Source organism: Dermacentor variabilis, chromosome 2, assembly GCF_050947875.1.
Source record: "Dermacentor variabilis isolate Ectoservices chromosome 2, ASM5094787v1, whole genome shotgun sequence".
Lineage (NCBI taxonomy): Eukaryota > Metazoa > Arthropoda > Arachnida > Ixodida > Ixodidae > Dermacentor > Dermacentor variabilis.
Window position 1 is genome coordinate 220446497 of NC_134569.1, and position 17097 is coordinate 220463593.

General features: G+C 46.6%; 1 protein-coding gene across 1 annotated transcript in view; it reads left to right on the forward strand.

Moving 5' to 3' along the window:
- The first annotated feature begins 1785 nt into the window (after window positions 1-1785).
- LOC142570697 (neprilysin-2-like) overlaps window positions 1786-17097 on the forward strand; it is a 58665-nt gene continuing 43353 nt past the window's right edge. The window contains exons 1-4 of the mRNA XM_075679045.1: window positions 1786-1862; window positions 13494-13703; window positions 14755-14967; window positions 16427-16747. Coding sequence (XP_075535160.1) covers window positions 1827-1862; window positions 13494-13703; window positions 14755-14967; window positions 16427-16747 — 780 coding nt within the window. The 5' untranslated portion in view covers window positions 1786-1826. The remainder of the gene's footprint in view (window positions 1863-13493; window positions 13704-14754; window positions 14968-16426; window positions 16748-17097) is intronic.

The window sequence follows — 17097 nt, forward strand, 5'->3', positions numbered from 1 at the left end:
CGGTTGAGCCGTTGTCCTTTCCACCTAGCGAGGAGGGACTGCTTGGCCTCCGTCACGTGAGCCAGACAGCTGTCCATCTTTTCCACTGGGAGGTCGGTACAAACCTCTTTGGTGGTAGCTTTGATGTCTTGTCTAACCTGTACAACCCATTGTTCGAGGCTAGGCTTGTCCTCACTCTCCGTTCGCTCTTCCCTAATTTTGCGAAATTTGTCCCAGTCTGTGTACTGGAACATGCGCTGTCTCTTCTGCTTCGACGTGGAGATGCGTGGCCAAAATATAATGGTCGCTACCAAAGTCTACCCCGAGGTTCGTCCACTTGACCGCTGCATTGCTCTTGACAAAGGTGAGATCCGCTGTCGTGTCACGGCTCGACGATGTTCCGCATCTGGTGGGGAACGCTGGGTCTGTGACTAGCATCAAGTTTAGGTTTATAGCCTCACGCCAGAGATCCTCCCCCTTGTTCGTGTTATATGGGTAGCCCGAGGTGTGGTACGGCGCGTTGAAGTCACCAGCTATGATAAAAGGGGAGTCGCACGCTAGTTGCGTGGCCTTGGTGATTAGGGCTTTCAAGCGTTGTCTTGGAGCTTTGCGACTACTGTAGACATTCAGGATGAATATACTTTCGCGGTTAGTTGCGCTAGGGATGATCTCTATCATCATGTATTCGACTTTATTTGGGGTCATCTTAAGGTCGTGAGTGATGTGGGTCAGCTTGTTGCTAACCAGTACGGCGATCCCCCGTCCTTCTTCATGCTTTGCTACGGGCATGTAGCCAGACAGCTTGACGTTAGATGTGAATGTTTCTTGTAAAATGATAACATTTGGCTTCTCTGCGTGTGAGCGAATATATTGTTGCAGGGGAGCACCCTTTCGAAGGAAACCCCTGCACTTCCACTGCCACATCTTGAATCAGCTAGTTTGAGTGGCCATCATATTGCTCTTAAGGTGCTGTGCTAACCTTTGGAGGGCCGATCAGCCCCGAGCTGTAGCTAGTCGATGCTTTTTCTGGGAGTGTAGAAGCTTTAGGTACCAGCACATGTGCTACAACGTTTTCTAAGAAGGATTCAATTTTGCTGATCTGCTGATCAGTGCGCTCCTCCATGGAAGCCATGTTGCTGTGGAAGAGCGAGAACTTTTCATTTATCTGCTTACTGCTGTCACTGAGAGCGGAGAGCAACTCGCGAATCGCCGATTTGGCCCTGCCTGGTGCTCTTTCTCGCTCGTTAGCGATTGCCCTCTTTTTAACGGGCCTCTCTGTATCGATCTTCTCAACCATGGGGACTTCCATTTGCTGGGGAGCGGCCGGTTACTTATCCGTATCGCTCTTCTCAACCATGGGGACTTCCATTGGCTGGGGAGTGGCTGGCTGGTTGTCAGGCATGACGGGTTGACTGCCCTTCTTAATCTCGGCAATTTCTGTCATCAGTCGAGCTACTGTGTTCTTCATCATCTCGTTTTCGCGCTCAAGTTGTGCTAGTCTGTTCATACCCCTATCATGCTTTCGCGGTGAGTGACGGGCAATTAAAAAAAAATTGAAGTGTTCTCTGAAACATCTAGTATTTAGCACTCGTACGACCAGTAAATTGTCACAGCGGAAGTTATGTGCATGACTGTCAATAAAATATTCCTACAAAATATTTATTTGCAACCCATGTGTGACATTTCTTACATTGCTGCTTTGTGGCAAATCGCTCGGGCAACCCAAACGAAAAAAACAAAGATCGTTCCTTCGCGCGCGGGCCGCGTTCCAGAGAAGAAGCAGAAGAAGAAAGCCCGATAGGCGTTGGTTCGTCCGCCCTGCTATTGTAAAAAAAAAGTCTTCTAAAATGTTGCCAGTGCCTTCTGTGGACGTCTTCGGACGGGTGAGTATACTCTGCCCTCCCTGCGCCATGCTTTTTTCACGCCGTGCGCTTTACAATTCAATTTAGCAATCGTATATCGGGTAAGCGGCGCAACTCGGTCGTACTTCAGTGCGTGGCTTCCTGAACTATCAAAAGCGAATTTTCAACTGACAGAACTATCCGAAAGCAAGCACGTGCCCAGTCGGCTGCTTTGAGTTGCACTTCGCGCATTCCGTATGCTTGCAATCTCTTGTGGGTTTGAACCGCTATATTTTGATTTAATGAAGGGTGGACTTCAGCTAACCACACGCCTCAGAGGCCATTTGTTTATTTTCCAATTTAACCGTTTTCTTTTTCAAGGCGCACGTGATGTATGGCATCTACTTCCCTGATTTGTAATCTGCCTGTCAGCAGGAACAGTGCTATAGACCTACACCATGTTTGTTGCAAACACCGACACGCGCCGTCACGTTGGCTCTGCCCGCATTCCTCGCTTCCGCTCGCACGCAAGCACTGCACTTTCTTTCCCTTGCGGGTGGGATAAGGGCGTGAGGGGGGGGGGGAGTGCCCGAACTTCCATTAGAATATGTAACGCACTAGTTGGGGACTCCGCATTTATTTGGCCCTTTGAGGTTTTTTAATGTACAGACGTTGGACGCTTACTGTACAGACGCTTGCTGACTACTGCGATCACGGCCGACGACACTTTCGATTGTTCCGCAGATTGTCGTAGTAGGCTTATTTTTTGCCAGCACGATTAACCTAGGCATAAATTGTTTTCCTCGAGGTCGTCGGTTCGAATAGCACACAAAACGTACTACTTGCAAGCCAGCCGGGCGTCTCGCTGGGACGGTCAGCGTTTGCGTTCCGTCTGCGAAACGAAATGCCGTCGGATAGCTGCACGCGATCACGCCAGTGGTTCAGTACTGGGGTGCTATGCAGGATGCGCCTAGTTTGGCGAAACTCGGGATCTTCACGAGCTCTGGCGACACCCTAAGATGAAAGCACGAATAGTACCGAGACACAGTTTATCTTTCGACAAGCCTCCAGTTTCATTGGTTTATCTAGATTCACTCTGGGTGGCTATCATTTCTTGGGCGTTGCCTTCTGGGCGGTCGACAAACCGGGGCTCACGTGACCATACTGTCAGTGCATGGTCGTGCCCTCTTTCACTTGTTTGTCGTTCCACCGAGTGCATTACACGCGCAAGCGAGTTATAAAACAAACGCATTTAGTACAATATTATTAGTTAGTTTAACGTGGTTTAGAAGCATTTTAAAGCTTACAACATGTACACTGAATGTGCATTAGACTAATTTGTAATTTAGTACGCTTCGCATTATACCACGAGGGATCGCTGTGGTGGCGTCATCACATCCATTCACCGGGCGAGCATGGCTGCTAAACATCGAGGAGGCGCAGTGTAAACAAACTCGTACAACGAGCTTGCAGTGCGCGACGTAGTGATCAGGCTCGACGATGACCACTATTTCTTGGATAGTTCTGTTCCTCCATCAGCAATCTTTCCGTGCACCCCGTAAGACTGCCAATAGCTTCGGCGATTTTACAGATCGCAACGTGCACCTACTGTTCACGGCACAGTCCTGAACAAACAACTTATCCGGTGCTGCTTCTGCGAGTGCGCTGAGTTCCTCCACTCTGCGTGACTGCGAGCGTCACGAACATTACATAGTTTGTGCAAAAGGCAGACATCCTATATAGCTACGACGCGACGAGGAAGTGGTACCGATGATGGATCTCGCTACCAACACAGTGAAGGAGACATCGACAAACTGCAGATAAGTATATTTCTACTGTTTCATATTTAGCATAATAAGAGTGCACGGATTAAGTCACTTTCGCAGTAACGAACTGAATGTCCAGCAGTTTAAAGAAGGCAGTGAGAACCAATGAGTGTTCGTGCTTTTACATGCAAGTGGGCCCGCGAAAATATGGAAAAGATGAAGGTAACCTTCACTAACTTGGTGAGATAACAGAAATTCATGAGTGACATTAAGCCCGCAAAATTTATGTAAGAGTATCTTTATCCAGGTGAAATATCAATAGCAGGTACTGATAAAAGCAGGAAACGTATACGAATATTTCATGGGTTGAACAGCACATGGAATGCATTACCAAATCGTGATCGCCACGTTACCGATATCATTGAAAAAAAGTTTAGAATCATTGCATTCTACCGGTTATGCAAATGGGACATAATCCTGGAGGTTGACAAAGAAACAAAGGACTGGGCAGAAAGCGAAGTAACAAAAATTGTTGCAGATAGTATTAAGGCAGCAAGACAGTGGCGTAGTAAACCGTGGCAACTGATATGCTAGTTGAGATTAAGAAAAAAGAAAAGAGATAGGCAGGCAGGCCATGCACGTATGGACTATATGCACTGTATGCACTACGACTGTATGCACTACAGGCGAGGATGGTAGAAAATTGCGTAATGGGACAAAAATATGATGTTTGTAGGCATAGGATGCAATCAGCTCGTATAAGACGGGATTGTAGGTGAGGCATTTGTTTTGCAGCGAACAAATATAGGTTTGTGGTGCTGACAGTAGAGACTCGTGAAGGTGCGGGGCCACCTCAGCTGCTGGCGCACTAATCAACATGACAATTGGCTCTGAAAAAGAAAACCCCAGTTATGAAAAATAAAGCAACGTTGTCCCGACACATTGTTTTATTATGCATACTACACTAAAGGCTTCCACAGTTAAGGGCACTTAGTACTAATAGTGCAACGAGCATTTTTCTTTGTATATAATGGTTTGTATGCGGCTGATTCATTCCAATACACTTTTTTTGCAGCAAAACATTCTGCTGCTGGAGGCACTCAACCGCCTGGTGGCAGTAGGCGAGCGCCAGGCACGTGCTCTTGAGAGTGTGGCAGAGGTCCAGAGGGCTGCTCTGCAACAGTAGTATTGGTGCCCTCACTGCTCTCCTGTCGACCCACAGAAGGCACCTTATAAAGGAGCTTTCAGTTTAATATTTTGTTTATTATTCAAGAACATGAATAAAATTATTGCAGTAAACATTGTGCTGTGCATATTACGAGACTTGTAACATGCACTTGGTGTCGCTTCAAAATAGGCAAAAACGTAAGACAACCTGTGCCACTCTTGGACCGTGTAAATAAAAAATACACTAATGCAGCATACACGTCATTGTGCTGTTTGTTCTTTCTATGTGCAAAAAGACAGTGCGTGTTGATTAGCCACAAGATGAACGGTGTGTGTAACTCACAATGAATACAGGAAACAGCAGGAGCTTAATAATGCTATCACCTATAGACTGTGCATATGACTGCAGCACTCCCCGATTCAAATGTGTCATTACATGTATGTTCGATACCACATATTCTTTAACATTGTCTTATAATTGCATGTACTATATTTCACACATCTTAAGCCCTTGCATAGCACACTTCTGATGTATCCATTTCATAGGCCAAATAATTGTACACTTTGTCCTATTGTGTTGTATGAAAAGCAGCATCCTTTACAGTTGGATAAAACTTCAGAAGACAGGAGAGGCCCAGCCAGATGACCAAAGCGCAGCAGCCGATTGCCTCCACGTCTAAAAAAATAGTCCCTCTCCAACGAGCAGGTATTAGTCCGTCCGGCGGCACGATGTCAGTCTAGAGTGCATGCCCATTGGTGCAGGCTTGTGTTCACCTGCCTTAAAGTGCAGATTCTGCAGCCTCCTAAAGTTGTATCCGACTATAGAAACACGTAATGCCATGCACCAGTTGCATAGACTTCTGCAACTTGATAGCACACAATGATCAGGAGCAGAAATCTATAAAGGCATCCAAGCAAAGCTGGCTGGCCACACTTCCATTATGAGGGGCTGTAAAAAGGTCTCGCCAAATATTCCCATGACGTCCTTGAAAAAGAGGTGGTGTTTGGGACTTCTTTAGAATCAAAAACAGATTACAGTGAATGTTGTGTAGCCCGTCAAAACAAACTGAGCTTGGTTATCTGCAAAGCATGTAATGGGAGGTTGTGCTTCACATAGGAAACAAACTGCTCTGTCCAGTACAATTTTGAGGCCGGTATGGCACCTATTATGTCAACAGTGTCAATATACAAATTACACTTTTCACAGGCCATTGATATCACCATTATTTTTGTATGATGGTTCTTTCAATCAGTGCTTGTATTACATGAGCAGGTGGATTTGAAAGCAAAGCTTTGTTTGCAAACCTTCCGACTTCCATAATTGTGTGGCAAGGCACTGGCATGTTGTCGAATAGCTCACACTTCCTCGGTCCTGCACCAAAGAAGTCCAATGCTCTATTTTAAGTTGGATCTCACAACAATTCAATGGCACACAAAGAAGAGTAACACACACAGCAGAGCATTCTGCTGTGTATTTCTTTTCGTTGTGTCCCGTCGAATGGTTGTGCAATAAAACTTTAAGCTTCTATACCAATACACCCAGTCTTCAACTTCACCAATGCTCTAGTTATTAGGCCACAATGGTGCACATCTTTGAAATTTCCCAACACAAATTAGCTCTCCAAAAAATCATGTGTTAAATTTTGCAGCACAGGTGTATGTATGCACGTGCCATATTCTTTACCACTAAACTCACAGGAATCAAAGGGGCAAGCATTAACCAGCCTTGCTGCTGCCGTTAGCATTATCATCATGCCACCAATGGAAAGACAGTGCCACGTTTCAGTAAAGGGAGTGCCGGAGGGGAAGGTGTGACAGCGAGGGCTTACAATAAAAATAACGGTCACGAGACATGTTCAATGCCAATATATGCTGCATGTCGTTCATCCTACTTTGGCATTGTGGCAAGCGTTTACTTGCTTGAGCATACCACGTTTTGTGTAATCATTGCTCTAAAGCTGCACAAATGGTCTATTTTCTCTGCAATTTTTATTTTTATCATGGTGGGTTAAAGACCCACTTTTCATTGGCATCTGCACCACATTCCTCCCTATATGTAATTTTGCCTTGGTAGTTCATGACATCTTCATGTACAGAGAGTTCTGCAGAGCATTGGATGTGCATTGTTCTACTGCTTAAGAATTAGAGCCCCATTATGAGAGGAAAATATACAATTTATCCATCCAGAATAACGCCACCCCCCCAAGAAAAGGAGATACACTGAACCTCTGGCACATGCATCGACAGTGAACAGAGCAAACAATCTGAAGTATTTTCTTCATGCAAGCCAACACACTAAGATTCTCAATGCATTTTCATTTCGCCACAAATGTATAGGCACAACCGGCTTGGCGCAACATCCACATCTCGCACTGCAACAAATTGTGCAATGCCTCGCTGTTTCATAGTGTGGCCGATAGATTACGCATGACCAAAATTCAGCATTGTGCATACTAAGTAACTTCACCAATGAAGAACCCCAAGTTCTTTATGAGATTAGGATTCATAGGTTACTTCACACAATTCGTGATATCCATTTATCTATTTATACTTAATTAACCTCTTTCCCAAGAAAGTGAGCCCATTGGAAGGCACCCTGACAGACAATTAGAACAATCGGCAAAAAGTCGTCAACCAGCGAAAAAGTATCATAAGCAGCCGCATGTGAGATGTCGCTAACACAAAATTTAAGTCGGCTACACAGAAGTGACAAATTTGGCAATATGGCGTGTCTAAACATTGCTTCACTGTTAATCACAGTAACGCTGACATTGAAGGCGCCTTAATTTCTAAGTATGTTCCATCGACACACCCGACTACGTTCGTAATGTTCCCACGAAGTAGGAAGCATTCTTTTATATACGCCCGCTCAGCCGCAGTATTCTGGAAAGCTAGCCACCGCTTACGCACTGCCACATCGATAAGCACGTCAGCCACATATCTGACACAGTGGCTAACAGTAGTTTGATGGCGTCCAATGTAACGCTCGGCGCCGACGCTTCCCTGAAAACTCCCAGTCCCGCAGAAACGGAGGGCACAGATGACTTGCTCTACGACGGTGAGCGAATGAAGCCCGCCACGCTGTCTCCGCAGACGAGAGTCTTCGCCTAGCTCGTCACACAGCCAGCGCACTGAAGTCTTCGACAGGCGAAAATGACGCTGAAACTCCCCGTCGGTCATGTAGGTGAACGGGTCCGGACGGTCATACTGACGTTTGCTGTTGCTGGATGCAATGAAACAGGCTGCTGCTGCCGCCGCCATGTTCCCGAGTTGAACTCGGAGGGGGTTTCGCGATGTACGAGTTTAGCACGAGTTCGCCTGTCAATCAAAACCAGAGGTCACGCCCCGCGCGAGGCATGTAACTCTTGTGCGCGCACCCACTACAGTTGGGCCACGCCCTATTTATTTTCCGGCAACAGCGACGCGGTGTCAACTGAGAGGCATCAACAATCTTGACCGCCGACATAAAACACGCACAACGCACTGGCATTGGTGATGTACTGAGCACCACTATAAAAACAAAGCGTTGACTGCCGCTGGCTTATGCATACATCTTCTCGGGCTGAGATAGCCCCACAACACGGTTTCAGTGCCTGCATCGTGGCGCGTAGCGCACAGTAAATAATTATCGGCACGTCACTGCAGCTGCTCGCAAGGCGTCGATGCGCCGAGGGGGACGACGATGCTGAGGAGTGCGTATTGCAGCAGTCGTTTGAGATGGCTGCTCTGTCATCGGTGATCAAACGGAGCCACAGCGTCGTAAACACGATCAGCGTCCGACACCTCTCTCCGTTCGAAGTCTGATTTCATAACTGCACACAAGAGCCCTCACCTGCCAAAATGCGAGTGCTGCGGTGTCGTTACGATATCCATCTGCGATCGCTGCTGGCTCCAGCAGAGGTAATCCGCAAGCACCTTCGACTGCACAACACACTCATATACTGCGTACATGCGCTCAGAGGCACCTTCACTGGGCAAGCGATGACAAGCGATGAATTTTGTCGCTGGGAAGCACGCACTTTTCGCAATGTATCGCAGAGGCTTCGCGCACAAAGATAAACTGGTACATTTTCACTGGACTGCGTCACTACGCACACTAAAATAACTTACCGCCATTTTGCAACGACAGTCGTGTCGTTTTTAGTTGGTAAAGCGGGGGCCTTAATAGCCTAGTGAAGCGCCTGCGATGAACAGCTGTACCGCGGCGCTGCATTTCTATTCCCTTAATAGAGAAAGAGTGGCCATGACCCTCCATGGATCACGACCGACTTTATTGAGAATAGCACTGCAGCGCCCCTAGTAGACTTATCACCGTATGAACGCCCTCGTGCGTGCAACCCGTTTCAATGTACTGTTTCTAAGCTTTTGCCTCACTGTCGCCACTCGCGGCAAGAAGTGCAAAATTTAATAATTTGCTCGATCTCCGTTTGGCATCACAGCTTCTTAGTGCTGAAAACGAAAAACAGATACTAAAAGAAATAAAAATGTCCAGTGTTTTATTTGTTGTATTTTAACGTATTCGTTTGAGTGAAAGTGTAGATGCAAGAATGCGCCGCATGTACCCTGTTTGCATTCGATGGAGGAAAGAGAGATAGTGCTCGAAAGAGGAGGCACGCCCTTGACGCCCCCGGGAAAGGCGTGGCAAGCGGCTCACGGCAAGTGTGCAGACAGACAGCGGGACAGTCACAGTATCGCTAAGTTGCAATAATCCGTTGATAACAATACGCGGCGCTGGCGCGTTTCGTTGTGCAGCCTTCTGCGCTTGACACGTGGAAGCAGCGTGCCGCGCAGGGTGCGCTCATGTTGTCATACGCGGCTTTTTGTCTACATATTTTCTTGCCTGCAGCTTCGGCGCGTTTCACGCTATCTCCGTTCACTGACTGCCGTCGAGCAAACTCGGGTAAAACTCGGGTGAACGAGAAACTCGGCGCATCCTGCATAACACCCCTGGGCGCTGCTTTACGGAAATGCTAGGCGCGCACGTTCCACGTAATATTGTTCCATCATGTACTATTTTGCATAAAAAACAACCTGTAACCAATTTTCATGTCACCGTGAGCGGCGATACAAGCGATCGCTTCTGCTGTGTGATGGTACCGGCGAGGTACCGGCCCTACGGTGACGTAGGGTGCGTAGGCCAGCACAATCTGCGCTGCTGGCCCCGGTCATACTATAACGATATCCGAGAAATTAGTCATTCGGACGGCGTCCGATTCGAGGCAGCATTTTTCCAGAACTTTTTCGGAAATTGTTTGGGTGGTTGTTAGAGCGGACTAGTTGGACGCCGGACCATAACGTGTCTCCTGCTCTTAGGTGTAAAGCATCACCGAATTTGCGCTCTCATTAGCGTTTGCGTGAATGACAAACTCCGTACATATAATTGTACGCGCGGAAATTTATTTACTCGCTTAAGCGCGTTTATAACATTCGCGCTGCAATTGACGCACATGTGACCATGCTGCCTGCGTATGCGTACGTGTGCTAAGCTATCTGAAATGCTAATGTGACGTGCTTTCAGATGCATCTACTCGCTCAACCTACATTCAAGGCTAACCCTAATCTAGTTCTCACAGCGCGCTACGAAATTGTAATGACGCGCCACTGACGATCCTACGCCGCCTTGTTGGCTAATTTACGTCACGCAAACTAACACAGAAGTTTAACCCTTACGAAATGTTGGGCGCATAAGCGACGAGCTTTTCTCAGAATCTAAATTTCGCCTTTTACCGCGGGGGTTCATTGCTTGCGATGGTTTTGATCAACAAGAAATCTGTCAGAACTTGAGCAGCTTCCGTCTTCTGGGGCAACGCAGCTCGCCGGCACACTGCGTTGCCTTCGTTGTAAAAGCTTCGATTAAGCACCGCACATTTAGAACCGTACACGCATTCGCGAAACCCAGCGGCTGCTCGAGTAGGTGCGCCGGCTCGGAAGTGGGATGCCTGCCATGCAAAAATCGCTTCCGACTACAGCGTGACCGCATCTTCCCGTTGTGTAGGTCTGTATCGCCCAGTCATACCTTGTATTGGAGATCCACTAGAACATTAGGCGAACGAGGCATCAGCGATAAAAAGATACCCTCTAACTCTATTTTAAGTTTTCACCTTTACGAAGGCGAGCGAGTTGCTTAAGATGCGTGAATGATGAACAAGCATGCATGTGTATCTGAGCTCGTAAGTCAGGAACAACGCGTCGCGCTTGCTATTTCGGAGGCTATCTGATGGCTAGCTACGCAATATCTTGTTACGCTTCATGAACTGTTTAATTAGTATTACGCGTGGACCCTTTTACACGTATTACGCGAGGATTGTAAAGACGACAAATAGCAATTTATCTGACACATTATCGAACATCCAGGAGATAATTCGAGCGCAAACGCGATCCAGCTGCGTGTTAATGTTCTGTAATTAAGACAGAAATAGTGTGCTGAGTTATGAACAGCTATTCAGCAATAAAATATAGGCTCGCCAATGTCAATGTAAATGGTGGAATTCCTCTTTCATCAGTATATAATCATCACGGGCAGCCACTTACCGGTTGTGTACAGCATGTCAAAGGCCGATGCATTTCGGCAATTCAAGCCTTAATAGAATGCGTGCAATGGTTAGGCTATTCCCTCAGACATCTTTCCTGGCACGTGATCTCACGTAATACAGAAGGCAAGGCTCTGGCCAATCAGGCAGGGACTGACAGCAGCGCCAGGCTAAAGTGGCCCGAGCTCCGGCAACAACAAGATCATCAAATGACTGGGAATGTGGTGCCGCCAAAGTGGGACAATGGCTCCCATGCCTTTCATAGCGACTGTGCAGGCATTGAAAATTTTAGGCGGCTGTGACTGATTGAAAGCGCACTCGGTATTACCAGGCCTATTCAAGTTACGGGCACAAAATAAATCTTGAAATGCAACGCCAAACAACCACCAAGTTAAATTTTATTAACGCCACGATTTCTTTGCAAACGTTCGCAGACATTCTTGACTATTGCTGCTGGATCGACAGATGTATCTGCAAATTGCTCATTAAAACAAAATTGCGCTACGTGCCCGGTATCGGGACTGATCTTGGTCCCCCAGCACAGTGGCCTGATGCGTTTTAACCAATATACTATAATGGCACGTAAACCTCCACTGTGCCAACACCAACAGGCGATGATCGGCCCTTGTGTCAGATCGCGCAGTACGGGTGCGGGAAACTGCGTGCGCACGCGCTAATTATTTTTATGCACAGATAAAAAGAAACGCAGGAATGAAATGGCCTTATTTAACGCATTTGATTTTGCTCTTAACGAAAGCGTCGCCTCACATACATTCCAAAATGTGCGTTGGATTTGCACGACGTTTCTTCACGTCCTTATAGTCACGTAACCTGTCATTGAGACAGCGCCCGGTTTGTTTATCGTAATGTTATCCACAAGAAATCCTATGCACGACAATTCAGGGACGTTAAATAAGTTTGACTCGAGCTTACGCCGAACTTGCGGCTTACGCACTGTTCTTCCCGCCGATCGAAGTACTTATTCTGCGACAGACTCTTGTAACAACGCGTGGTAAGCAGCATCAGACAGGTGTTTGCGATGGGTATCAACAATAAAACGGCTGAATGTTGGCTGGCGTTCTTCAGCACATTCCGCAAGTACTGGTTGATGCACGAAGATGTCATCAAGGAAACTCAAATATTGGGCTACTGAGCAGAGTTAGCTAAATAAAGGTTTTACCCCGTTGTAGGGCATTCTCGCATGTACGCTGTCATAAGGCATGGGAGAACTGATCACGCCTTCTGTGTAATAGTGGTGAAGACTGCAGTCCTCACAAACTCGGCACATGAGTTCCCGCTTGGGATTAAACATTGTCTAAAGATCAGCCTTGGCACATCGAACCAAAGGAATATTTCAAGCAACCTTGATTCTAACGCACATATGTAAACGAGTAAAATTGCAAAACACCAAAGGAACGTAGGGTAAGGGCGCGCAGGTGTACGGATGTAGAGATTTCAGTTATTGCTAATATACTGCAACACGATTACTGGGACCTGACTGTCTCAACGAAACATCAAGTATACCCGCTTGTGATAGGCAACACGACGCGTCACCGACACACTTTTCCTGGTGTTATAATCGACGCCACTAATCACACATAGCCATATCTGGTCCTTGCACCAATAAGATCTATGATTTATCATTATCATTGCTCACTATCCCTGAAATCACATAGACCATTAACTTTATTCGCAGAAGTCGCTTCCTTCTCTGGCCCTCGAAAAAGAAAGGAAACAAATAGTAAGATTTTGACACAGGTATAAATACGGCTTGACCTTGCAAATTCATTTTCCACGTTTTCTCTTCGCAAGAACATGTGTTCTCTTTCACTTTCACTAAATATTTTCAGCTTGCAATCTTTGTTTTGTCATTTTCAATAATACATGCGGGGTTGACCAATGTAAAATATATTAAGATATATTAAGTTTCCGCTCCGGCACGCAGTCTTAATTATTATTACAGCAGTTATTTCACGACCGCAAGCGTTTTTAAGCCCGCCTCGTTAATCAAGGTCATTGACAATAAAAGAAATAAACATACGTCGCCGACAAGACAAAGTATTTTCAAATAAAAGACATTTCGGCTTCAGGCCCCCCACTTACTAAGATATGTCACTCTTACACGAAGGACAGTGCGATTCGCTGCGTGTTCGCGACCGTATTTTCCTTGAGGTCTCACGAGTACTCTCGACGCGTACCATCGCTTCCAGCTCAGCACGGAGACGTCGCTGCGCCAAACGCTGACCACGAAGCCCGAGCGTGTGCCGCATCATCGCGAGCTGCTCGCTTACGTGGCCTCCGTGGGGGTCGTGCTGAGCGTGCTGGTGGCTGCCGTGCTGCTCGTCGTGTACCAGAGCGAACGAGGCATGGACACCCTCTCCCTGTGCGTCACCGAGGAGTGCAAGGTTTTCGCCGAGCAGGTGCGCACCACGGTGGCAGAAGAAGCGCAAAATGCAGGAGAGAGAAAAGAAACAAGTGCAAAGTACTTGCGTATAAAGCTATGGCCTTGTCTCGAGCTGCCGCCTCATTCGTCAAAAACTCGCCAAGGCAGGTGGAATCCGAAAGCTTCTGGTAATACGTGAAATCTTTTTCCGCCTATTGTGTACACCCTCTATGTTATAAACATCGCTAGTTATTTTCTTTTCTTTTTTTTTGACATGGGCGATCTGCATGTATGACGCTTGGTGGTGTACAGAGTAATATCGCCCAATGTAAATCTAATGTTTAGTAAAATTATTAGATCACGCATTTCTAGGCGTATTTGAACGTCCGCTTCTGTGGCTTGCGCACAATCACCTCGCTTTAATTTTCATAGAGTAAATGTAAAACGGGCTTAGTGTAGCCATTCGCTGAGGGTATCGTGATCATAATTCCACTTACGCGTGCTAGAAAATAGTTGTGTATGGTAATGAAAGATCGTCTAAACTGATTTACTAAGTACACAGATGTGTGCCATTTACGTTTGATATCGGTGTCTGTGATTGTAACTACAATTTCTTAACTTGCGTACAAGCACACCGTCGTCGCAGCATGTAAAACCCGAACAGTTATCTTAATGACGTTACACTTCATCATATCTTCGGCATCTCACATGCGTATTATGTTTGGTAAGTACTACACTGATTCATATCAATATCCCAATACACTGTGGGCATGTTTACAGATAAGTATTAGTTGCAAAATAGCGATATTTTTAATATTTCTACGTTTGCGGGTTATCCGTCTATTCTGCGCTGAATGCCTGTCTTGAATTCTGCATCAAGACTAGAGCCAACGCTTTAAATGTACTCGCCAAGTGGTGTGGTTTTTCGATGATATTAATTGGCGTCTCCTTTATTTTTATTGTACAGTCACACTCGCCTCTAACGGCACCGGTTCTGTGAATGTATTCCCGGCTTTTTGCCCCGCAATACTCCAAACGTTTGTTGTTTCTCTAGACTCATGTCATCGCTGTTGATACCACCCTCTTAGGTGTCGTCATCACTCAACCTGTCGGCGAATCCGTGCCGCGACTTCTACGAGTTCACTTGCGGGAACTGGCCAAAGGCCAACCCGGGACATGCATCCGAGGCGTCCCGCATCACGGTGGTACTCATCGAAGAAGCCGGCAGGCAACTCGTGCTACAACCCATGCTGGACGTCGAAAATCAGACTGCCATCGCCAAGGCTAGCAACTTGTATATGGTAAGAATCATGCCGTATTATTCGCTACCGAATAAACGTAACACGTATGCACGCTGCATTCGCATGACTGACGCAGAACCTTTCGCCTACGGGACACTGAGGCACCATAGTTATCACCAGGAGTTAGCCTAGGACGGAAACCGATAATTTCAGTGAACTTGTGCATCGTTATAGCCATCACAGAAGGATGAAGATTAGACGCACTGCGTAAAGGCGTAACACGGAAACTGTCAGGAGCGACATGAAGATGGGTAAAGTGACAAGCGGTAAATCGTTTCGCCAACAAGCCCCCGTCGCAGCATTACAAAAGGGAAAACCCCTTTAAAAAATATAACAACAAAACTTGAAACTATATTAGAGTATGATAGCTAGCTTGGCTCGCTCTTGCTAACCGGACAGCCTTGTGAATATTTAACGTGCTGCGCTTTTGCCCTTGCATTCAGGACTCTCTGTTCTCTGCAAGCGGCAATACCGTACGTCACGCCTATCCTGGGAATGACAGTGGGTAATCAGGCTTCCAGCTGCTTCGTGTATTTCAACTGGTCCAGCGTGAACGACAACGTAAAGCAAGTTTAGTTGCCACATGGAGCAACGGAGGTTGACAAAAGGAATAAAAATTTGGATTCTTTACGGATGTGAAAGAAACTTTTATCGTGGAAAGATAATAAGATAATTACTGGTTCATAGTTGGTGGTGGGTCTAAGAATGTGGACTTGTGAAAATTGTGGGGCTTCGTAAAACATAAAAGCGTGCCGTCAAAGTAGGTGGTATATACTTTCAAAGCCGTCTGTAAATGAATTTGAAACATACCCATAATTTTTCTGCGCAGAATATTGCAGAATATGACGATCTTATTGACCTGCGCTCTAGCTCAAGCAGTGTTTATTCTTTAACCAACACTTTTGCCTTGTTTTATTGCATTCACATACGCGCGCATTTCTGCTCCCTGAATATCGAGACGGGCCAGTAAGGAATTCTGAATAGACAACTAAGTAAATGAATGAATATATCCTGCCATACCGTTTCATAACGGTGCTCCTAGTTCGCAGCGTTTGGTATTCCTTCTCCGCATCCCAATTCTTAGCTACCCAAGTTGCCTACAACTTCGGCTTGGAAGTGTGCTTAGTGATTCAACCTACCTCTGGCTAGACATTGGCGGCGAGCGGCTGGAACTGTATTCTTTGAGTATTCCTGCTTACCAACATATGGTTGCTGTACGAAATCTGTCTTATTGGTATGTGGTAATTGGACCATGCGGTTAAGGATTTTTTATGCAGGCCCTATCGGGAACGCTCCCAATACGGCGTTATTTACCTGAAATGAGAAATTGCGAAATAAGGAAAGAGTGCATATTCCCTCTTAGGAGAGACCGGCATAGGGCGGTATGCAGGATGCCGACTCCCGATTGCGTCAACGATTTGACACAAGGAGATTGTGCTTCCAATGGCGCCCTCTGCAGGGTTGCCTTCAAGGCGATGACCAGATAGCGAAGCTTCGTTACGAGTTGCTGCCGGAGATGCACATCCACTGGCCGAACGCCAAGGGTGACATCGACCCCTTGCGGCATTTGGTTGAGCTGGGCATCCAGTGGCAGGTGCCCACGTTGCTCGACGTGCGCGCCGATGATTACGTGCAGCTGTCGCAGAAGCGCAGCCCCGTCTTCGACACTGTCACCATGGACTGGTGGCAACCGGTGTTTCGGCGCCTCCAAGAGCGGGGAGGGTACGCGGACTATGTCCGCTCCTTCTACGAGGCTCTTTCCGATGATAGAAACGAGACGGTGAGTTAAGAACTGCACAGAGTTATTGGCCTTACGCGTGGCTCTTACTGTTATCTCCATTGCCACTGCAGATGGCTAAGTACTATCTAATATTTAGGCAAAGATAGGTGTAGTTTTCAATAATTTTTTTTATCATGTTGAGTGCTCTGGTGTCGTTTAAAAGCTTTGATAAGTGATTCCCATCGGCCTATTCCTATTTAACTTCTACAAACTGATACCTTTCAACCTTCTGGTCTCTTGCGGTGAACACATCGAAGACTACAGCGGAAATAAGAGTACCAGTACCTTTGGCTGAAGAGCAAGAGCTGGTCGCTTTGAGCAAGTTTGCGCAATGGATAGGCAACGCTCTA